Source organism: Sorex araneus, chromosome 6 (assembly GCF_027595985.1).
Source record: "Sorex araneus isolate mSorAra2 chromosome 6, mSorAra2.pri, whole genome shotgun sequence".
NCBI lineage: Eukaryota > Metazoa > Chordata > Mammalia > Eulipotyphla > Soricidae > Sorex > Sorex araneus.
Genome location: NC_073307.1, coordinates 49,211,607 through 49,235,682, shown reverse-complemented (window position 1 = coordinate 49,235,682; position 24,076 = coordinate 49,211,607). Strand labels below are relative to the sequence as shown.

General features: G+C 47.8%; 1 protein-coding gene across 2 annotated transcripts in view; it reads right to left on the bottom strand.

Moving 5' to 3' along the window:
• CHD2 (chromodomain helicase DNA binding protein 2) overlaps positions 1-24,076 on the bottom strand; it is a 79,031-nt gene that overhangs the window by 35,474 nt on the left and 19,481 nt on the right. For both annotated transcript variants that reach the window (XM_055141383.1, XM_055141382.1), the window contains exons 6-16: positions 20,307-20,414; positions 16,950-17,090; positions 15,028-15,161; positions 12,207-12,432; positions 10,808-10,908; positions 9,578-9,622; positions 9,251-9,432; positions 8,033-8,157; positions 6,243-6,459; positions 3,699-3,788; positions 2,508-2,698 (exon numbers count right to left, since the gene is read on the bottom strand). In XM_055141383.1, coding sequence (XP_054997358.1) covers positions 2,508-2,698; positions 3,699-3,788; positions 6,243-6,459; positions 8,033-8,157; positions 9,251-9,432; positions 9,578-9,622; positions 10,808-10,908; positions 12,207-12,432; positions 15,028-15,161; positions 16,950-17,090; positions 20,307-20,414 — 1,560 coding nt within the window. The remainder of the gene's footprint in view (positions 1-2,507; positions 2,699-3,698; positions 3,789-6,242; positions 6,460-8,032; positions 8,158-9,250; positions 9,433-9,577; positions 9,623-10,807; positions 10,909-12,206; positions 12,433-15,027; positions 15,162-16,949; positions 17,091-20,306; positions 20,415-24,076) is intronic.

Below are 24,076 nucleotides of genomic sequence, written 5' to 3'. Positions count from 1 at the left end.
GAGGAGAGGACGAACTCTGTGCACACCAAGACTGTAAGCATCAACACCAATGGAAAGGCATTACCTTAACTACAACTGATAGAGAAAGAGAGAAAATGATGTTTCTTTTCAACCTTTCCTCTAAGGAAAGGTTAGAGGTCACTGGCTCTGAAGGACAAGAGGAGGGAATGGAGAACAGGAAAAGAAAAAGTGCAAGAATCAATGCCTTCGGTCTATCCTAGAATCCAACTTTCTGACTCTCGGGCAAGCCTGAGATCACATTTCAATAAATTATGGAATCGGTGAGTGAAAAGACCAAGTGACCAGGATAAAATGCTATGCATAAGGCTTGATCACACACACACACAAGCGATCTTTATATTAGCTCTAAGAAGACGTAGAGGTCAGAGATGAATTAGCACCAACTAACCTTCACTACCCACAGACTGAAATATTAACAGGCTGTCATGACAGTGCATGAGACAAGTCAGCAGTCATTAGCAGGTTAAGCAAAGCAACACGGACAGAACATGAGCACACATCCTTTATCAGCGATCGGGAAGCATGCTGCCTCTATCTCTCAAGAGAAATGTTTCTGGTACTGACATCTTAAAAGCTGGATTCCACCATTTGTCATCACCCGAAGGAACACAGGAGGAATCCAGAAAGGGAATTCCTTTCGGCACAAAACCTGCTTCTTGGAAATAATGGACAATGTGCTGGGAGGTCCAGCAGTTCCTGAGAGAGTGGATGTAGTACATGCACGATCCGAGAGCAGGCAGCAGAAAGATGGGACCCAATACTTGGCTGCTGTGCCACAGGCCACTGACCCTGGCAGCCTTATTCCACTCCAACAAAGCCAGAGGAAGGCCAAGACCCAAGCTTCCAGCTGGGCCCACATCACCCCAAGCTGAGAATCAAAGCGCATGCGCTGAGGAATGGGCGTGCCAATCCTGCCATCTCTCAGTGCACAAAGGAACTGAGACTTCACCACGGGCTCACGGACAAAAACGAAGCAAACCAGCGGGTGCTGGTGGATAACTGACATAGCAACCTGGCTTCTGAAGACCTGGGAGAATGGAAACACTCCACTAAAAGGAAACTTGCATATAAAGGAGTTAGGATGAGATGCTGTTTCTTCCCGGACACACAGAACCGCAAAGAAACTGTCCAGGGCTGCTTTCCCTCGCATCAGAGGGAGGAGGTGCTGGAGAGATGCCCACATGCCTTGAAGCAGAAAATGTTCACAGCCAGATCCCTTAAGACCACATATCTGTGTTCCCGAAAACTGTCACTGTACAGTGCCAGCGACACAAAAGGTCACAGTGGCGACCAGATCACACGCCACGTCACAGCCTGGCATCCTTATCGCAGATGTGGCCCTGTGTATCAATTTCTGTACTCAGTAGCTGTGTCTCTTGAAACTAAAGACCAAAGTCAGCACTTTGATTTTTCAGACCTTGGGACTTTGGGGAAACAGAGCTTGACTGAGGAACTGCACAGAAAAGACTGAAGCAATGGATGCAGTGGAAACAATGTGCTTAAAAAATATAAAGGCGAAAGTAGGGGGGGCAGAGTGGGGAACCCATGCGATGAGCCTCCTTTGCTGAAACAAAGGTTTAGAAGAAAAATGCTCTGGAACACTTAACAAACTAAGTGGCTCTAGGTGGTGGGTGTGAAGGACATTTCTGCACATGATCATCCTTACAGCTGAAGTCTCTATCTTGGAGCGCCTTTATCTATCTTTAACACCCAGCCCTGTGCTTCATAAATGGCACGTGCGAAGCCAGGAGGTTGGTGGATGGGAGCAGTGCTGACATGCAGAGAAGCTTCCAGCAGTTCAGAAGGGTTACCAAAAGGCTTGACTTCTGGATGTGGAAAACAAAGGCCTTACACTGTCAAGTTCCTTTGGGACTTGAACAGCAAAATCCCTTTGGGAACAATAACCTTCCTCAAGGCACTAATCTCTCTGAAAGTTAACAGTCTGAGAAGCAGTAAGGCTCCCCAGGAGCAGCTGCTAGAGTCAGGAAAATCCTCCCCTGGGAGCTCTGGTTTCCCAAACATGCTCATGCAGTAGTCTCAACTTCTGAGTTAAGGGCCTCCCTTTTTCATACATGCGTCTTTTTATTTATTTATTTTTTTAAAACCAACACTTTGAGGGGGCCTAGCTAGAGGGTATAGCAGGTAGAAACATAGAAACGTGCGTCTCCTACACGGCAAATCACATGGTGGGCTGGTATCAGCAGCAGCAAGGAACACTGGTCCCTGCCAACACACCCCGCAAGCATTAATTGATCCAGGGGTCAGGAGCTGGGTTCCCTCCTTGACCAGCTGACTTCAGGGCCTCCTCCCACTTAATACAGAATAGGAATATTCGACTGCTTCTGCGCCTGCTTGACAGTACCCAGCTGTGCTCTCCCCCAAACCACACCCTCTGTTTTCCCTGAGTCTTTCTGTTGGACACTGAGGCGTGCTGCCAACACCACAAACATTCTAGCATCTTTTAAGAGACACAGGAAGGAGCTTACTTCTCCGGCATGATAAAGTGCAGCAGGGACCAGAGCTCCTTGAGGGAATTCTGCAGAGGGGTCCCCGTGATCAGGAGCCTATGGTTGGACTTGAAATCAATCAGAGTTTTATACAACAAAGAGTCATCGTTCTTCAACCGATGGGCTTCGTCCACTCCCAGAAAGGCCCAGTTAATACTGCCCAGCACAGTCTAAAGTAAAAACAAAACAGAACGCACCACCAGGTGAGAAGGGAACCTCAGAAGTATTTTCATGTGATCATTCGTTCTGAACAAACCCCATCACAGAGGGATACACAGACACATCAACTCTCCAGAGCTCGGAGGGGGTTCAAGTCTTCCATTTGTTCTCACTGCCAAACTGGGGGCTACTCGGGCCGGAGCAAGAGCACAGCAGGGAGGGAATTTACCTTGCTCATGGTTGACCCAGGTTTGATCCCCAGCATCCCATATGGTTCCCAGAGCACTGCCAGGAATAATTCCCGAGTGCAGAGCCAGGAGCAACCCCTGAGCATCGCCAGGTGTGGCCCAACAAGCAAAAAACAAAACAAACTGGGGCCTACTCAATAGGACCCCATTAACGACTTACAGGTCTCCAACATGAGGGATGGGGGCTTGACCCAACCCGGACAAAAATACAACACACAAAACAAAAAAACCTATGCCCCTCCCTGTTTGATTTCAGAGTCTGCCCCCTTCGTTAGGGCTTGCTGGTGACTGTGCTCCACACCAGACTGGAAGCACATCAGCACCAAGAACCACCAGGCTGAACTTGCTCACACACTAGTCCTCCAAGGAGCCAGCTGCTGAGGGCATATCCAGGAGGGTGCTAGGCCCCAGCCCCTGGCCAGTCCGTCAGCCCCAATCCCTGTTAATTCCACCCAACCAGATTACCCCAAGGCCTCTTCAATGCTGAGGTTCTGATCCTTCACTGACAACATGGCTACTCTTAGCAGATTTGCCTGTTCATTTTCTATTTATTTTTAAATTTTTGTGAAATTGTTCATGACTTATTGCATTCAATATTACAATACCAATCCCACCACCATTGCACCTTCCCACACCATCTGGTTATTTAAATCAGAGGAAGGGAGAAAAAACATCACACAGCACATGGAGGAAAGGCCCCCACATCACTCAGACGGGATGCGTCAAGTTGGACCAGATGGGGCCTCTGCCGAGGATCACACACCTTATCTTTCAGGAGAATCTCATAGGTTGTTATCAGGGCATTGAACTTCAGTCTCTTGGTCTGGGAATGAATCCACTCATATTCCCGTATCTGGTGGGGGGAAAAATTATCGTGAGCATGACGGCTTCGACTTTTCACCGCCATCACTAACAAGCCTCCTGGAACATGCCACAGAAAACATGCCATGGACGTCAGAAATCTGATTCAAACTTCACAAGTGCTTTATGTGATCTTAATTGACCTTGCAACTAACAGAAAGCAGGTGTCACAATTTAAAAGACCAAACACAGTAAAACATTTGCATGAGTCCAAATACATAATCCCGTCCCCCCCCACCATCCCAGACAATCTAACTAAGAAAATGCATGTTGCTGGCAATAGGTTAACCCTCGCTGCCTTGAACTGAAGGAGTGTCCCAAACAGGAAATTTCCTGAGGAATTATGACTTGATTAATCTTGGGGTAGGCTAATGCTTGTATTTATAAAAAAGATACATGCCACCCACCCTCCAGCTCAGTGGCCCCCAAGAGAAAAGACAGAGGGCCTTAAGGGCTGGAAATACAACTTACTATCAATGAGAATAGTCCCCATACAGACTTCAAAACAAACACACTCATTCTCAGGCAGAGCTGGAAAAAATGCAGGCACTGGCTCATGGCCCAGCAGCTACCTTCTGCTTGTCAGACAAGAGGCAGGAAAGGAGCTGAAGAGAGTACAGTGGGGAGGGCGTTCTCTGTGCACATGGCTGACCCAGCTCAATCCCCAGCATCCCATAGGGTCCTCTGAGCACCACCAGGAATGATTCCCAAGCACAGAGCCAAGAATCTGAGCATCGCCAAGCGTGGTGCCAAAACAAATCGGGGGGTGGGGGGGAGCAGCAGCAGAAAAATCTGGGACACTGAAAGCCCACAGTGTTGGGAAAAGATGGGGGGCAGGGAGGCTGCACCAACTTTTCCATGCCCCACTTTCCAAGTCTCCACTTTTGCCAAGAGCACTTGAACCCTTCCTACATACTTGAAGAAGTCACTTTTCTTTTTTTTTTTTTTTTTTACCATGGCTGACAAACGAACTAAGAAGTCCAGTCTGTTCAGATGCTTGGGACGTGAACATTAGAGTAAACACATCTGCAAGGGGGTAGGCAAAGTGAACAAAAGCGTACGGTCGAAATGAAGTGCTATGAGAAAGTGAAATCACTTATCAAAGGTTTGCACATGCATGCATGTGTGTGTGTGTGTGTGTGTGAGAGAGAGAGAGAGAGAGAGAGAGAGAGAGAGAGAGGGAGAGAGAGAGAGAGACTATATTGGATCCAGGAATTGTACCTGGGTCAGCTGCATGGAAGGCAAGCAAGTGCCTTGCCCACTTTTCTATCTTTCCAGCCCTAGGTTTGGGCATTTCCGAGGGCTTGCTCTGTTATAAGCAAGCCCCCACACTATTTAAACATAAAAGAGCAAAACACAAAGGTCAGTGCCAGGCACACTTTTCTCTCAACCAATTCTGGCCCATTCTAGCTGGGACAAGTGTTAGACATTCAGTCAAATTTTTCATTCGACTGGCTGGCAGGTATCTGACTCTCTCTTGAAAATGAAAGGGCTTATATCTGAAGGACCCAACATAAGCCCCAGTAGGTAATAGGGAATTTGAAAAATTGGACATTATCAAGAGTCACTAAACAGGCAAACTCCATCTTAAGCTCCTTTGTATATCACGTGGTCGTGACAAGAGGAAGGATAGAGAGAAGAAAAACATGTTCCTGCCAGCCAGCTCAAGGGTCAGCAAGATACTGTCAGTCGTCTCTAAACACTAGGCAAGAATCTGCAGGGGTTGGAGTGATAGTTCAGCAGGTAGGGCATCTGCCTTGCACACAACCCAGGTTCGATCCCCGGCATCCCATATGGTCCCCAAGCACTGCCAAGAGAAATTCCTGAATGCAGAGCCAGGAGTAACCCCTGAGCATAGCCGGGTGTGACCCAAAAAGAAAAAAAAAAAAAAAAGAATCTTCAAGAATCTGAATTATGCTTCTTTCTTTTTGGGAGGCCAGACCCAAATGCTCAGGGCTTACTCCCAGCTCTGCTCAGGGATCACTCCTAATGGTGCTCAGGGGACACTATAGGATGCCAAAAATCGAACCCAATTCGGCCATCTGCACAACAAATGCCCTCCCCATCTTCCATCACTCTGGCCCTGAGCTACATGTTTTTTATTTTGGTTTTGGGGTCCCACCCAGCGATGCTCAGGGATTATTCCTGGCTCTGCACTCAGGAATTACTCCTGGAAGTCAGTGCTTGGGGAACCATATGAAGTGCTGGAGATCGAACCCAGGTCAGCTGTCTGCACAGCAAAAGTCTTCCCTGTTGTCCTATCTGCTCCAACCCTTGAGTTTCATTTTTGTGACACAAAAATCTTCCAGTATCAGAAGCGCTACATATGGCAGAATCATAACTTGATATTTTTTTAACTGTTCACAAAAGATGGCAATGGTCTTAGGTCAATTTCCAAAGCACAATTATCACACAGAGGCTACCCCAACTCTTTTTGTTTACACACCGTATTTCTGCTCATCAGGTCACCTATGTAAACCACTACGTTAATCTCTGGTGCCCAGATTTCAAACTCCCTCTGCCAGGAGGTGAGGGTGGATAAAGGGACGACTATGAGAAAGGGGCCGTACAGCTGGTGCTGGTGGAACAGGTAGGACAGGAAGGAGATGGTCTGGATGGTCTTGCCCAGGCCCATTTCATCAGCAAGGATTACACTGTTACTTCTGCAGGAAGAGAAACAGAGAAACCGGTTATTAGCGACCCCATCCTGAAACTGGAGTTGTGCACACACAGGAGGGAGGCCAGCGCCTCCTCTGCAGCTGAGCACGTCGGGCAGCTATGCCCACTGCAGTGCCTCCCGTGAGCCATTGGTCAGGCCTCCTGCACTGATAAGGAGACGAACAGGAGTCAAACCAAATCTGGGGCCGGAGCAATAGGACAGTGGGGAGGGCATATGCCTTGCACACAGATGACCTGGATTCAATTCCCAGCTCTTGGGATAGTCCCAGGAATCTGCTGGGAATCCTGAGTGCAGAGCCAGGAGTAAGCCGTGAGCACCGCCCCAAAAGAAAAATAAACAAGAAAAAAATCTGAATAACTCAAGAGGCCTATTCAGCCCCACCGTTCATCAGGTCTTCTGTGTCACACAGGAAAATGCACATGGCCAAGATCCACCAATACAGAATGCAGGGGCTCTGGTTTACTTTGCTTCTGTTGGCCATTCATGGGCCTCACCTCAAACTGTGCCTGGATGCAGGTCATGGGGCCATTGTACGTGTAGAGGTACTGCTTCCGGGACTACAGATGATGTGGCCCAACACCGAATTTTTTTAAAAAGCTTTTTAAAAATGCATCTTTAACAAGTATATGCGTGTTTGCAAAGTGTCATGCTTTGAGAAGCAGTGGTCAACAGATGAGCTGGACTTCAGGGATGTTAAAGAAAGGATTATCTGGGTCTAAGAATAAAAATGTGAAGAAGGGGCCACAGGGAGGAAAGCATGTGGGAATCAGAAAAGAAGGGATATAGCGGTGACGTAAAGTTGTACATATTGCTATGAGAAGATCGTGAAAATCAAATCGTGGAACTTTATGAGTATACATTGCATACTTAAACAGCCAGGAGACCAAAAGTAATATGCAAGTGAAAGGTATTTTTCTGGGCAATACCCAGGATGCTCAGGGGTTACCCCTGGCGGTGCTCAGAGGACCATGTGGGATGCAGGGGACTGAAGCTGGGTCGGCTATGTGCAAGGAAAGTGTCCTATCTGCTGTACTGTCACTCCAGCTGTCACCCGATCTTCCTCTGGACTCTGAGAATAACCACCAACATTTAGACCCACAAACTTGCTAATTTATAAGTAATGCCAGTATTTATAAGTTGCTATCCAAATAACAAGGTTATTTTTGTTGAATATTAAGATGGTATTACAGAGCCAGGGATGAGTCTCAGTGACTGAGCACTTGCGTGCCTGTGTGCGGTCCTCAGTTCAATTCCCAACACTACAAAAATTAAACAAATTAAGCCACCAGCAAACAAGATGGTCTTACACCAACAGAAAACCTGTGATGAAACCTCCCAATCCCATACTTTCTGCAGTACAAAGTACCAGGAAGCAGTTCTCGAGGCTGGAGAGAGCTCATTACTGAGTGCATGTGAGTGTTGATGAGGGAGGCCCCGCCTTAAACCCCAAGTACTGAGCTGGGAGCTGCCTGTGAATACAAGTGTGGACCAAAAACCAGCCAACAAAGTATCAGTTGGCCAGCTGCAGTAAAGAAGACATCAGACATGTTACCTACTTGCACCAAGAGTGAGCGAGCCAGTTGAGACCCTCCAGCTGATAATCTCGGAGCTCCAGGTTATCCCCACCCAAATAAGCTGGCTGTTTCTTTAAAGCCACGAACCGTGGTCTCTGCTTTAAGGCCTGAAACAGATGGATAAGGCTGCATGAGGAATGACACACACGTAATCTGTGACCTTTGCACCGAAGTATTACCAGTTACATTCAGTCACCGTGCCTCAACCCACCATGCCTTCACTGTGATCCACAGCCCCAAAGGCAGACCCCGTCCCCGAAGAGGTCTCTGGGACCTTGCTCCTCAGCCAAGATATCATCTACCACCCCAGTGTTTCATTAATCTTCAGCACTGCAGGGTCTCCTGAGCACCGCGAGGAGTGAACCCCCGAGCAGAGCTGGGAGAAGCCCCCCAAGTGCTATTTGGGTGTGATTCTAAGACATACATGCGCACACACACACACACACATGTGCACAGACATGCACATGTATACGCACATACACAAGCATGTACACACACACACACACACACACACACACACACACACACACACAAAATCAATGGGATTTACCCTTTACTTTTTTGTTTTGGGGCCATACCTGACAGTGCTCAGAATTTCCTCTTGGTTCTGCACTAAGGGATCACTCCTGGTATTCTCAAGGATGCCAGGGATCGAACCCAGATCATCAGCCATGTGCAAGGCCAATACCCTCCCCATTACCCTATCGCTTTGGCCCAGACTTACCCTTTTCTTTTTTTTTTTCCTCTTTTTGGGTCACACTTAGTGATGCACAGGAGTTACTCCTGGCTCATGTACTCAAGAATTACCCCTGGCGGGGTTGGAGCGATAGCACAGCGGGTAGGGCGTTTGCTTTGCACGCAGCCAACCCGGGTTCGAATCCCAGCATCCCATATGGTCCCCTGAGCACTGCCAAGGGTAATTCCTGAGTGCAGAGCCAGGAGTAACCCCTGTGCATTGCCGGGTGTGACCCAAAGACCCAAAAATCCAAAAAAAAAAAATTATCCCTGGCAGTGCTCAGGGGACCTTATGGGATGCTGGGAATCAGACAGCCGTGTTCAAGGCAAACGCCCTACCTGCTGTACTATCGCTCCAGCCCCTTACCCTTTACTTTCAAAGCACTTCCCTGCCCCAAAATCGACAAGACCAACCCTCCTGATACCAACACAGCCACACCCTAAGATGGCCCTAAGGCACCCCACCTTGCACTCTCTCGTGGGGATGGTCTTTGAATTGTTCCGACTGTGGAAACTGTCGATGCAACTCTGGAATTTCTTGCCAATCAGGGCTTCATCTTCCCAGCTGCACTCGGAGTAGGGCAAGCCCATCCATTTGCATAGATACTCAGGCTCGTTGGAGGTTGCCGGCGGCTTCCGGCTGTGAGCTAATTAATGCACACCAGAAAGTACAGAGAGGGCAGGTCAGAAGAGGCAGGTCCACCCTAGAGTGGTAGTGTGGTGCAGCATTTACGAACAAGCAAAGGGAGCCCCCTCTTCACGCCGCCTTTAAGAACACCAGCTCCGACTCACCTGGAAAATCAGTCTGACCCAGTGCCGACTTACTCGTCTTCACCGCTAAACAAACACAAGACAGAGGGGCCGTCACCAAGAGTGAGCAGGAGTGGTAAAGACACAAAGCTGCCCTCCTTGCTCCTAGGAGGCTGGCTGGGACCTGGGCTGCTCCTGCTGCCACCACCCCAGCCCCTTCCCGCTCGTTATGGCACTTGGTGCCACCACTGTGTTCTTCCACCTCATCTTCTCTGCCACTGCCTCACTCCTAATTGGCCTCCTCCCAGGACCTGTACCTCCAGGGTGCAGATGCAGCGATGAGCCATTCGGGAGCCCCAGCTCACTCACTCGGCTCAGCCCCGCTTTCCTCATGGTTTTTCTTTCTCAGTCTCCTCTGCTCTTTCATCTCTTTTATTTATTTATCTTGGGATTTTGGGCTACCCCAGCTGTACTCAGGGCTTACTCATGCTCTGCACTCACGGATCAGCTCACTGAGCAGGGCTGAGGAGACCCTCTGGGATGCCAAAGGGCAAACCTGGGTCAGCTGAATTTGAGACAAGCACCCTCCCCGCTGTCCTATCACTCAGGGGTCCCTCCACTATTTACTTCCTGACTTGCAAAGGGTGAAATGTGTTTTTATAGCATGCACACTCCTTTGGATAAGGTCATTTTGGGATTTGGGGGGGATTTTTGTTTTGGGGCACACCAGGTGATGTTTAGGGGTTACTCCTGGCTCTGCACTCAGGAATTACTCCTGGCAGTGCTCAGAGGGCCCTATGGGATTGAACCTAGGTCGGCCGCATGCAAGGCAAATGCCCCCCTGCTCCACGATCACTCCAGCCCCTGGATGAGGTCATTTAATCCTTGGCTGAAACACCACTTCAACTGGTGAGCATCCGCATGTCACTGTCCCTCTAGGACCCACATGCTACACTCTTCCAGAAGACCAAGACGCTCATCACTTTGAATGCTGCTCTTGGTTCACCCTTCCAGCTCAGTAAAAGGCACCTCGCCCCCTGCTTGCAGGTCCAAAGTGCCTTCAAACACCTCCCCACCCAAAACCAGCAGCAAATCTTGCTCATTTTCCATTACAGCAAATCCAGGCTCTATCTGGCCTCCAAAAGTAGACCTTCAAATTGTTCTGCTTTCTTCACTAACTTGACTCCACCTTCCCTGCCCTCAGCCCCAGCTGACACCAGCTTCCCAAGCGGGTGCCGAGGAGGACCCCAGAGCTCCGCCCCAGGTGCTTACCGATGACTCTTTCTACGATCTGATACTGTTTGTTAAGCTCAGAGGCCAGCTCTTGTTGGCAATTAAAATACTCCACATCTTCAGGTGATACTTTCCCTAACCTGCAGAGAAGACAGAGGGGAGAATTGTGGGTTAGACAGGCTTGGGAGACCCGACACATGGATCAAAGCAAAGTCAGGGAAAAAGAAAAAAAATAAAAAGAAAGGAAATTCAGTCCTTCCTTCCCTCTGCCCCTTTCACAGTCTGTTACTATAAGGCTGAGTTTTCCAAAAGCAAACGCTGGCAGGAAAGCATTGAGACATCTTGGACTCACGTGAGACCAACTATCCTCTCTGATGGCATAAAGAACTCTAAAAGGAACCATTTGGGGTGGTCAGTTCATGTGGCTTCATAGCTAAACAGACAACTGAACGGTCTTCCAAATTTAAAAGAAAATGTGTCCTGCATTTCTTTTAAAGGTAACAGGCTTTAAGTGTGGTTCAATGTGACTTTTTCAGATAACTGGTTATGCTCAGCACCAAAATTCTATCCAAGGATGACAGCAGCAGGTTCTTGAAAACTGGCATAACTAGACTTTGGAAGAATTTACATTTCTGCCTGCTTCGGGACCTGTGTATTCATTTCTAACTCCATGTAAACACTATTTTCTAAACCAGCACATTTTGTAGGGTAGCAGGAATGGAACCAGATGCCACATGTCCCCTATATCTAACCATTGAGCACATCCACGGGCAGGGTGAAGCCACCCACTACTAAATCAGTTTAGGCTTGCACCTATTTCTGCCTTGGGACCATACGCGCCAAACAAACGGGCATCGCTTACAGCACAGCTTTCCTTCACAGCTCTACTGGAAAATGCAAAATTCAGTTATTAGTTCCAAATGGATCCACACCTGTGAGATTTCTAGAACATTCACCTCGGGCATCTAAACGAATCCAGTCCAGTCCCAAGACATTATAAAGGTATTTCCGAAAGTGGGAGTGAAGCCAGAATTCGTATCCTGGGTCCACATGCAGAGGAGCTCACTTCCATCTACAAAGTTCTGAACGAGGCAGTATAAGCCTCGAGGGGAAACCCAAGAGTATTAAGTATTTAGTATTAAGTATTAGTACTTAACACAAGAATATTACATCTCAAGAGTATTAAGAGAGATTCTGCATAGGAAAAAGTATAAGCTAATTATTATTGCTAACATCTATAAACGGTAGCCACATATATAATGACAGTGTCGTCAAGGCCACCACCTCAGGAAAGAAAACTGTGGCTGGCTTCTCATCCAGATGACGGAGGCAAGATCTGCACTCCAAGGGAGCTGTTGCAAGCTCCATGCATCACTGCAAATCCTTCCCTTCCCTCGGGTCGCCAAAACAGTTCTTTAAGCCACAATGGAAGATGTACCATTGCTTGATTTCATCCTCTTTCTTCTTGAAGTTCTCTAGCTTTTTTAGGCCCTTCACTTTCTGTTGCAGTAAGGATTCTTCACTCTCCCATGTGCTATGGATATAAGACCAACCCTTCCACTTGATGAGGTAGTGCACTTCGCCTTCCTCCTTGTCGGTGTCAAAGTCGCCACTGGGGTCGCCATTAGCTTCCATCTCGTACACAGTGGTCGGCGCGCCAGTGGCTGTGAAAGGAATTCAGCGACACCTTAGAGAAAGCACAGAGCACCAGATCCTGGCAAGTTCCCCAAGCCATCAGCAATTCACAGAGTATCTTTTGGGGTGAAATGCCAAGGTACTTTGGACTGAAACAGGCTGTGAGGTCACAGATGATCAAAAGGCCACAGTGGATGGGATGTAAAAACCAATCTCAATTAACAAAATATAAACACACAGGCTTATCAGATATTCAGAAGGCCCACCAGATTGCACCCCTAGGAACACAGGCTGAATTTATAGGGGAAATCAGAAGAAAATCCTGGTATCCAAGCACAATGAAAAATGAAGAAACATCATCTCTGTGTTTCACTCTAACTCAGAAAACAAATTCCATCTTATTGGTCCAGGATTAAGAATAAAGAAAAGAAAATCTTCTTGTGCCTCTACTCCCCATGCACTCAAGTTCTTTGCTACCTCAGTTAACCTCTGGATTAACTGGCTGAAAACAAACAAACAAAAAAATGCAGAAAGAAATCAAGAATTGCTTTGATATCTCCTATACAGAAAGGTTAATGTAAAGAAAGTGAGCGAGGAGCCAGAGAGATAGGACAGTGGGCACTGAACCCAGGGTTCAATCCCTGGCACCCCATAGCATTCCTGGAGTCCACCAGAAGTGATCCCTGCACAGAGGCAGAGTAAGCCCTGAGAACCACCAGGTGTGCGCGTGTGTGGAGAAACGGGGACAGAGATAGAAAGACAAACAGAGAGAGAGTCAGAGAGACAGAGATTGAACTCTCTGATACTTCAATTTGGATTTTAAAAATGACATCTGCATTTGTATGTTCATTGCAGCACTGTTTACAATAGCCAAAATCTGGAAAAAACCTAAGTGCCCAAAAACAGATGGCTAGTTAAAGAAACTTTGGTACATCTACACAGTGGAATACTATGCAGTTGTTAGAAAAGATGAAGTCATGAAATTTGCATATAAGTGGATCAACATGGAAAGTAGCATGTTGAGTGAAATGAGTCAGAAAGAGAGACAGACATAGAAAGATCGCACTCCTCTGTGGAATATAAAGTTGCAGAATGGGAGACTAGCACCCAAGAGTAGTAGAGATAAGAACCAGGAGATCTGCCCCACAGCTTGGAAACCGGCCTCACATGCTGAGGGAAAAGGCAGCTGAGATAGAGAAGGGAACACCTAGTAGAGGATGTTGGGAGGACCCACTCGGGTTGAAAGCTGCATGCCGAAAATAGACTACAGACTGAATATGATGGCCACTCATAACCTCTATTGCAAACTACAACATCCAATAGGAGAGAGAACAAAAGGGAATGCCTTGCTGCAGAGGCAGGGTGGGGTGGTGGGGGATGGGGTGGGGTGGTGGGAGGGATACTGGGAACATTGGTGGAGGAGAATGGGCACTGGTGGGGGGATGTAAACGATCACTGTATGACTGAAATGCAAACGTGAAAGTTCATAAGTTTGTAACTGCACCTCACGGTGATTCACTAATTAAAAATTTAAAGTTTCAACTGCAAATTAGCTGTCTTTAAAATGATTCAGAAAAAATTTAATAGAAACCATGATAAAAATGTGAAAAAAAATCTTCACTATAATGCAAAAGCAGAAGACCCTGAGTCTGTATGTGACACCCTGGGTTGATCTTTGGCATCATATGGTCCTCCAAAGACCTCAGAGAGCAACCCTGATGTCCCTAGGTATGAAAAAAAAAATAAGGACCTTGAGGGAGAGAGCATCTCAGCGGGCTGAACCCCCAGCACTGCCCGGTCCACAAGCATCCAGGGAGAAACCCCCAGCACTGAACCAGGAACAGTGGCCAGGCACCAGTGATTGTGGCTCATATGCCAAAATTCATTTCATGCTTTATTTTGTTTTAGGGACACACCTAGCGATGCTCAGAGATTACTCCTGGCTCTGAGCTCAGGGATTACTCCTAGCAGGCTCAAAGTACCATATGGGGTACTAAGAATGAACCCTGGTCAACCGTGTTGCATGCAACTTTATCAATCTGTCCCCTATAAATCGTTTTAAATATCTTAAATAAATAGCTTTACTATTTTCCAAGCAGGGCTGTAAACAGTTTTGATCGTTCTCGTAAGGAAACTCAGAAAAAGATGAGCCAAAGGTAGGTTTTATATTTAGCAGGCAAGACCCTCTATGCTATCCTAAACATATTACCACATTTTAAAGTTGCTGAGTTTGTTTTTTGGGTCACATCCAGAAGTGCTCAGGGCTTATTCCTGGCTCTGTGCTCAGGATCACTCCTGGTGGGTTTGGGGAACCACACAGGGTGTGGGGGATTGAACCCACATCGGCTGCACACAAGGCAAGTATCCTGACCACTGTACTATTGCTCTGGCCCCAGGTTCTTTCAATATCAACTACCACTCACTAGCTTATTTTCCAAATCTCTAAGACGTGATGGACATATCCTTAGACTCCTCTGGAGCAAAATAGGAGTACTGGGATGAGAAAAACACCCACATCTCACAACAATTTGAGCAGGGAGGAATTCATAATTCCAGACTGAAACATGTCAAATCTGGTCTCTGCTGCCCAGGGAACAAAAGCAATCTGCTGGCCAGTCACGCACCTCCTTTCTTCCCTAGCCTGCAGTCTAAGACCTTCTCGATGGTCTCACTGTTATCCGGCTGCTCATCCACCCCTTCTCCGGTCATTTCAATGAGATCATCGGAGTCAGTCTCAAAGTCATCATCTTCTTTGTAACTGCATGAAGGATAAAGATCGAGAAATGAGCAGCTGCCCTCCAGAGTTCAAGGACGCTTCCCATCAGCATGGTCTCTGAGAAAAGACTCCGAGTCTGGCTTCCACATGCTGTTTTCCAGACCGGCTACAGATAAAATGGGCTCAGACTTCCTTTGATCTCCCCCTGCTTTAGGTATTGAAGTGCATTTTTACATAACTGCAGAAAGGCTGTCTAATGCTCCCAACTGAAAAAGCAACATTTACTAATTTGTGTCAATAGGATATGACAACTTAAAGGACAGTTCACTGTCTTCACTGGGAACAACTAAACAAGGGAACAACTAAAAAGAATGAAGCTTTGAACACAAAAAATTGATACTGTTTCATTAGGCAGGAGAGAAACCTCTCTCTCACTTTGTTTTTCCTTTTTTTTTTGGCTTTTTTTGGGCCACACCCATGGTGCTCAGGAGTTATTCCTATCTGTGCTCAGAGATCTCCTAGCAGTGCTCAGGGGACCATCTGGGATGCCGGCTAAACCCGGATCAGCCATATGCAAGGCAAAGACCCTCCACGCTGTACTATTGCTCTGGCCCAAGAGAAATATTTCTGATACCAAATGCTTCAATCCTGTATTTTATCTTCCAACACGGAGGATATAAAACTTCAGTACTTCTCTGTTGGAAAAAAATATACTTCCTGAAACAAAAAAATAACATATAATCTTCAACTATTAAGAACAAATGACTTGTCAGTCCCAGCAGGAAAAAATTCCAGTCCTGAACACCTTAAGTTGCAGGAAGAAAAAGTACTAACCTCTATACTGGTACTCAAAGTCTACTCCTAGTTTTGGAATCATTCCCTAGAAATGGCAGATAAGGGACTAATATTTCCATCTGTAAGTTTACAGTTCCAGTTTACTGTATATATACTGCTGTGTGTCCTCAGAGAGAAGAGAAGAGAAGAGAAGAGAAGAGAAGAGAAGAGAAGAGAAGAGAAGAGAAGAGAAGAGAAGAGAAGAGAAGAGAAGAGAAGAGAAGGAGAAGGAGAAGGAGAAAGGGAGGGAGGGAGGAAGGAAGAACAGAAGGAGAAGGAAGGAAAGAGCTCTCTGAGGGCTGGAGCAATAGCACAGTGGGTAATGCACTATCCTTGTTTGCAGCTCACCCAGGTTCGATACCCGGCATCCCATATGGTCCCCTAAGCTCATTAGGACTGATCCCTGAGTACAAAGACAGGAGTAACCCCTGAACATTGTCATGAGTGGCTCCCCACCAAAAGCAAAATAAAAAGAAAGAAAAAAAAAAAGAATATAGGGCCTGGAGCAATAGCACAGCGGATAGGGCATTTTGCCTTGCACGCGGCCAACCTGGGTTCGATTCCCAGCATTCCATATGATCCCCTGAGCACCGTCAGGAGTAATTCCCGAGTGCAGAGCCAGGAGTAACCCCTGTGCATAGCCCGGTGTGACCCAAAAAGCAGGAGAAAAAAAAAAAAGAGAACAGAATATAGCCTCGGGCAATATTTTTGCCTCCAAAATACACACCCCTTGGGGCTGGAGCCAATAGTATAGTGGGTAGGGCATCTGCCTTGCATGCAGCCAACCCAGGTTCGATTCCCAGCATCCCCTATGGTTCCCCGAGCACTGCCAGGAGTGATTCCTGAGTGCAGAGCCAGGAGTCAGCCCTGAGCATCGCCCAGTATGACCCAGAAAGCCCAAAAAAAAACCCACACCCCTGGACTTTCCAGAACCCAGCTTGACCTACCCACACCACCACCTCCACACTAATCCAAATCCGAGAGGCAGTGACCCACCTGACGTTCTTAGCTGCTCTTCGACGAGTCTGCCGCTTTGGAGCTTCGTCATCATCATCATCCTCATCAGAAGACTCTTGTTTTTTTTTCTTCCCACGCTGCGTCTTCGTCGGTTTTTTAACCCGAGATTTGGGCACTGTCCTGAAACGAGAAGAGAAAACCCGGGGTCTGTTTCCAGACTATGGAAGTGCATCTTCCAAGGCAGGGGAAGACGCTGGAACAAACCAGAGCTCTGAGGCTCTGATTCACTGGAGATTCACCTGACAGCCAAACACTCACATGGCACAATTTCTACACTGGGAAGGCAGTATAAAATTGAATTTTCTTTCTATTTTTTTTTTTTGGGGGGGGAGGACCATACCCAGCAATACACTGAGGCAACTCTCCAGGTTCTACGTTCAGGAATCACTCCTGGCCATGCTTAGGGGCTCATGTGTGATGCCAGCAAACAAACCCGGGTCGGCTGCATGCAAGGTAAGCACACTCCCTACTGTACTATTGCTCTGGCCCCAGACTTTTTTGGTTTTGATCTTTGCCTATCATCACCATTTGTTCCATGTTCTTGTTTGTGAAGGCCACACCCAGTGTACCACTCCTTGCTCAGTACTCACTCCTCAAGGTTCCTGGGGAGGGAGGGGGGCGGCGAGGAGGTCCAGTTAGGCAGTGAGGGCAGTGAACTGGGGATCCAGTGTGGGGATCGAGTCTGGGGATCACTCTCTAGCTCAGGGCAATTTGGAGAAGCTTGCAACTGTAACCCTCTGTATGCAGACATCTGAAAATGTAACCATTTTCCCATTTACAAATGTAACTATTTTCAGACTTACAAATGTAACCATTTTCCTTCCAGGAAAATGAACTTGGGATAAAGGTCTATGATTATAACTACTGTGGGTGTCTTTTCCAGAACAAAATGAGTAACCCTGGAAATGTTCATCAACTGGAACTCAATTCTACAAACAGAATACCATGTAGCCATTTTTTTTTCTTTAAAAATAAGGAAAGAAAGCCCTGGGGCTGGAGTGATGGCACAGCGGGGAGGGCGTTTGCCTTGCACCCGCCAGCCCGGGTTCGATTCCCAGCATCCCACATGGTCCCCTGAGCCAGGTATGACCCAAAAAGAAAGAAAGAAAAATAAATAAGGAAAGCCCTGGGCCCTCACTGGGCCACCGCCTGTGTGTGAAGTCCTGGGCTCGATTCCCAGCATGCCACGTAGGGAGGGACCCAAAAGTCACAATCTCCCCTGATGTGAGCACCCGCCCCAACCCCCAACAAAGAAAAAAGGACTTTTGTGTAGGAAAGATTTTCAAAATAGTAAAGGGAAAATGCAAATCCATATGTGAACTAAGCCAAAGGAGTTAAGGGACGAGCACAAACAACACAGCATTGCTCCTCTGTGCCCAAAACACCCTGGTGCCTCCAAAACTCTGCCTCCCTGCCAGAGGCCTGTGGGGCCACACAGGCGACAGCCCCACTGACAGCCTGAACTGCAAGCCACAGGCCAGGGGCTGGGGAAAGGGCTGTGGGTGCGAGCTTTGCATATGGTGGTCCCATCCTGCCACTTCAATCCCACTACAGCCCAGCAGATGTGGCCCCAGTGGCCCTCTAGATTTTGAGCAGAGCTGTTCAGGTCTAGCCCCAGACTCCCCAAAAACTCCTTGGGATCCCCTCCAAGAGCCAATCCCCTAAAATATAAAAAATTAACTTTAATGTTAAAGTAAGGGGCTGGAGCAATAGCACAGCGGTTGGGCGTTTGCTTTTCACTCAGCCGACCCAAGTTCAATTTCTCCGCCCTCTCGGAGAGCCCGGCAAGCTACCAAGAGTATCGAGCCTGCGCGGCAGAACCTGGGAAGCTACCCATGCGTATTGGATATGCCAAAAACAGTAACAATAAGTCTCTCAATGAGAGATGTTAATGGTGCCTGCTCGAACAAATCAATTAAAGTAAGAAGCAGGAGGGGCCAGAGCGCTTGCCTTCCACGCAAGCTCGATCCCTGCCATCCCAATATGGACCCCGAGTACTGCCAGGAGTGAGCCCTGAGTACAGAGTGAGCCAGGACTGAGCCCTATGAGCACTGTTGGGTATGGCCCAAACATCAAAAAGCTCAGCTGCCAGATGAGGGGCTAGGAAGTAAAAAGGGTCAGTGCAAGGTGAGGGGCTAGGAGGTTGGGAAGGGACCCTGTGGAATGAGGGGCTAGGAATTAAGGAGGTATGCTGTTGTGGTTTGGGGCCTACAACCCAGCAGTGTTCAGGAGGCCTTCCCTGGCGGGTCAACTGAACCGTGTGGTGCTGGAGATCAAAGCTGGGTGGGCGTCGTGCCCCAGCCCTGTGCGTGACCTATTAACAAACATTTCACTGAACCGGGGCACACAAGCAGATAGGAGCTGTAGAAGCTTGGGGCTAAGAGCAATCCTAAGGGTCCAGACCTATAGGACAGCAGGGAGGGCATTTGCCTTGATGCAGTTGACCCAGATTAAAATCCCCGGCATCCCAAAGGGTCCCCCAACAACCACCAGGAATAATTCCAAAGTGCTGAGCCCTGAGTAACCCCTGAGCATCGCTGGATGTGACCCCAAAACCAAAATCAAAACAGAAAAGACATCATGAACCTGTTTCAGGGCTGCCCAGACCGGCAGGAGCTGTATTGGCTCAGAGGCTTGCCAGCCCCACCCCCATTCCACCAGGTCCATTTCCCTGGTGCCTTCTGCCTGCCTCTCCCTGCCACCCCTGGAATGTTCTAGCACCATTCTGATGCAAGAATAGCACAGGACCTCCCATCTCGTTCACTGCCAAATCAATTCTCTGCTTAATATCAGACCATTAAGTGGGAGATAATGAAGGGTGAAATGAGTTTTCGACCAGCTGAGTGCCATTAGAGAAACTCTGTTCTCCCCAAAGTTCTGTGTTCTAGCCCTAGCCCTGGTCCCCCTCAGGGAGCTACTTTTGAAAGCGGAAGCAAAAAAAAAAAAGAAAGGGGAAGCTTTCAAAAAGTGTAAGCTCTCTTTTTAAGTTTTTGTTGTTGTTGCACTACACCCAGAGATGCTCAGGGTTGATTACTGACTCAGCATCACTACTGGCAATGCTCACGGGACCCTATGCAGTGTTGGGGATCAAACCTGGGTCGGTTACTAAATGTGCTCTGCTTAACTAGCCTGTCCTGGACATAGAAAACAAAGATATTCCCTGGATGCTCTACACCAGGAACTCTCCAAATCCATGTCCCAACAGCCTGCTCGAACCAAAGTACCCATGCAGAAGGCTGGCAGTAATCCTAGAATCCCCTTGCCCCAGAATCCTCCCTTCCCGAGCTCCCACAGACCCCATGGTGCCCCGAAAGGATGCACCAGGCCAAGCCATACCTTCTGGGGACAGGTCTTCGGGCCTTCACTTTTTTTTGCTCCGGTTCACTCTCAGCACTGGTGCCTTGCTCCTGCTCATCTTCCGAGAGATCCCGTTTCCACTTCTCTCTGTAGTCAAAAACAAAGCAAACTCGTTTTTTCCCCAAAAAGAACTGACATCAAAGGTTGTTTAGCTTGTAGATGCCTGACGAAGCCAATTTTGACACAGTTATCCCAAAAAAGCACATGCACATTTTTGGTGTTCATGCTAAGAATTACTGAGTCTGGCTCCACTTAAGTTCTGAGAGTGAGCCTGCATCACCAACTCTTTACTTCCTACTCCCAGCTCACCTCTGGTAACGAAGGCCAATGACTCCAGAAATTGAGGCTTTTTAAACACATTTTTAAACTGTGATTTTATACCATTCTGGCTGAAATGCTATTAACTCCATTCTGATGGGCGACCATCAGAATAGAGTTAACAAGTGACAAGGCTGAAAGCTTAACAAAGGAGAAATCAGGGGTTCTCAAATTTAAGCAGAGATCAGAACTGCCTAGAGGGTAAAATTAAAGTGTTCTGGGGCCCAGTCAAAGCGCTTATGATTCTGGAAAAAGGTGAATAATATGAGAACTCCCAGGTAAGGATGACACTGGTCATGTGCAACGTGGGGCACCACTAGATGAATTATTAATAGCTTTAGAAAATATCTGAGGAAACAGTAGCTAGGAAGGCAGAGAGGAGGTGCCTAACATTGCACATTATTTTCCAAGGCTGGCCTATTCTCTGCTACTTCTGTGGAGTCTGTGGTGTTATTAGACACAGTGTAAGTGTCCTTTTGCTCCCTTGAGATCTCAGAAGGCTTCAAAGCGCCATAACATACAAGGTCATGCTGACTACCCACTTCTTAGAACCTACTGAAAGACTAAATCTAAAGTGGACAATGGTCATCAAGGACCTCGCTCCTGGACACCAGCAAGGGAGATGGGAGGGGCATGGAATGGCTACTGGGCATGAAATTCCGAGGAAGAGTTACAGGCCAGGGCCTGGAGAGTGGGGGCAGGAAAAACCCCACCCTGTCATGGGCAGGAAGTGAGGTCATGAGCAACTGCAGCAGAGCAGCAAGACCAAGTCAGCCCCCTTTCTGAGCGCACAGATCAGAGTGGAAGCTACTTACAAAAAGATGGCCAACTCCTGGAGGTTGAGAACTTTCCAGAATATGGGAGGCCACCCTCTACCTATACTCATGCTTCCCATGAAAAAACAGGGGAGCACTTTTCATGCACCCCACTCAAGCTCTGGTGGCAAGAAACATCTAGGGCCTTGTCCGAAGATGGGTGACTCATGGAGCTCTGGGGAGTTTCTACATGAGAGCGGACACCAGAATCAGCTCAACAACAACCTCAGTGAAATTTCTGAGGATCCCTTCCAAGAGACCTGAGACAACTATGGATAAAATTTTAAGAGCGGAGAAGAAAAATTACAAGTTTGGGCCAATGAGGCTCAAGGATAGTGTAATTAGATATGAAACAGCCCGAATGCATGCTGGTTATTTCAAAGATGGTTTTCTTCCTTTACCAGAAAAAAGGGTACAAAAATCCACGTTTTAGTTTAAAAAAAAAAAAAGGCCTAAATTTTGGCCAACCATTGCTAAAATTTGCTTCAACCAGTCAAAGAAGTAAATTCATTTCTCCTCCACTGCAGGTGAATCAGAAAAAGAGGGAAGTGGCCGCTTTAAGTTATTTAAAGAGATTCTCTCAGAGAGGACACCTTTCATGAACAAGAGTCAACGGGACTTCTAGTCTGCAGGTTGCCACTGTGGCCAATTCCCAATCGGAATGAAGAACCCAGATCCCAGAAGCAAAGCATCACTAGTTCCAGCTGAACATGCTCTGGAGTACCACCAAGGAGAAAGGGTTCTAGAACCATCTACAGGACCCATAATGGGTCAGGGCAAACTCCCCAATACATAGCCCAGATTTGCAGAGAGTTCACAAGGGCATGAGAAGGGTTCAACAACAAACCCACACGGTGTGGATATGCCTAAAGCTCAATACTGTCCACCTGCCTCTCAGTAAGGACAAAGGACGTCTGTGAATGAAGTAACACTCAGCCCATTCAAAGAGGCCAGATGGAGGGATTTTTCTCAAAACTCTAGATTCCCCTGCACGTTCTCACAACTTCCCATGTAACAAATTCAGTAGGAAAGCACCTTCAATACTGTGAAGGCCCTGCACAATGTCTAAGCTTTTAAGATGCTCTTTCAAAGGCCCTGAATGACAGTATAGCAGAGAAGGCACTTGCCTTACACTTGCCGGACCTGGGTTTGATCCCCAGGTTCACGCCAGGAGTAATTCCTGAGCACAGATCCCAGAGTAACTCCTGAGCATAGTTGGATATGACCCAAAGACAAAAACAGTTAAAAAAAAAAAAAAAACGCTCTTTCAGGAGCCAGAGAGATAGTATAGTGGGGAAGAGTGCTTCTGTTGCACACAGCTGACCCAAGTTAAACCCCTGCACCCTACAGGGTCCCCAGAGCACTGCCAGGAGTAATTCCTAAGCGTAGTCAGGAGTAACCCCTGAGCATGGTTGGGTGTGGCCCAACAACAAAACAACATAATAATATTAACAATTTTAAAATTGCTCTTTCTGAACCATCAGCAGGGAGGAGTGTATATAGCAGCTTCAGGGTCTATGCCACACACCATAAGGTCCCCCAATACCTCCAGGAGGACCTCTGAGCCCTACAGGACGTGGACTAAAGAGCCACCAAAACATAGACAACAGTGAAAATACTCCCCAAGGGCAGGGGTGATAACACAGCAGTGAGAGTGTTTACTTTCATGCGCCTCAGCTGTGTCCCATTCCCGGGCATCCCATATGGTCCCCTGAGCACTGACAGGAATAATTCCTGAGCGCAGAGCCAGGAGCAACCCCTGAGCATTGCCAAGTGTGACTCTCAAAATAAAATAAAAAGAAAGAAAATGCTCCCTGAGGGTTGTGGCTAGTCAGAAGCAGAGAATGTTCCCTCAGTTCTGAGGCCCAAGGTTCCAACTCTAGCACCACACACAGGAGCATCCGCAGGGTGCCAATGTTTGCAGTGCCTGCTCCAGATGAGCATGCTTATGCATCCCGATGTTCCTACGCCCGCTCGGACACACGACCATGTCACCTCAGCAGCGGGAGCACCTCCAAATTCATCTTGTCAAGGGACCCAGGGAAACCCACTCAGCACCAGAGACTGCTGGGAGAAGATGGGATGAAGTGGGCCCAGAATGCTACAAGCAGGAGGGGGACACCCTCAACTCACCTGACTTCCATAGGAATAACTCCGAGAAGGACACAGGCTGACAGAAAAGTGGGGGGAGCCTACTCAAGGGAATGAAGACCCAGGCCCAGAAGCGACCTGACTGGGACCCAACCGAGACGAGAGGCCCGGAGTCTGCTGGACAGTGGAGGGACTCCCCCTGGCGTGGACTTTGACCATGGCCCCAGAAAGCTCTTCAACCAAGAGGCCGAGCACAGAGCTGCCACGCCCCACAGGACTGGGCAGGACAGGCACCTTCCAGGATGCCAGGAAGGGCAGGCTCACTCACAGCAGCCATTTCCCCAATTTGGAATACGGAAAGTTTAGGAGGAAAGAGCTGCCTTGGGCAGAAGCTTGGAACTGTTCTGAACATTATTTCTAATAGCTTTGTGAGGTCGAGAGACTAAACCGCACTCTATTCTGAAAAGGAGAAAATAGCCTCAAAGCGGGCCGTGGACAACGATTCAGCCTGAGAACCCCTGGTTT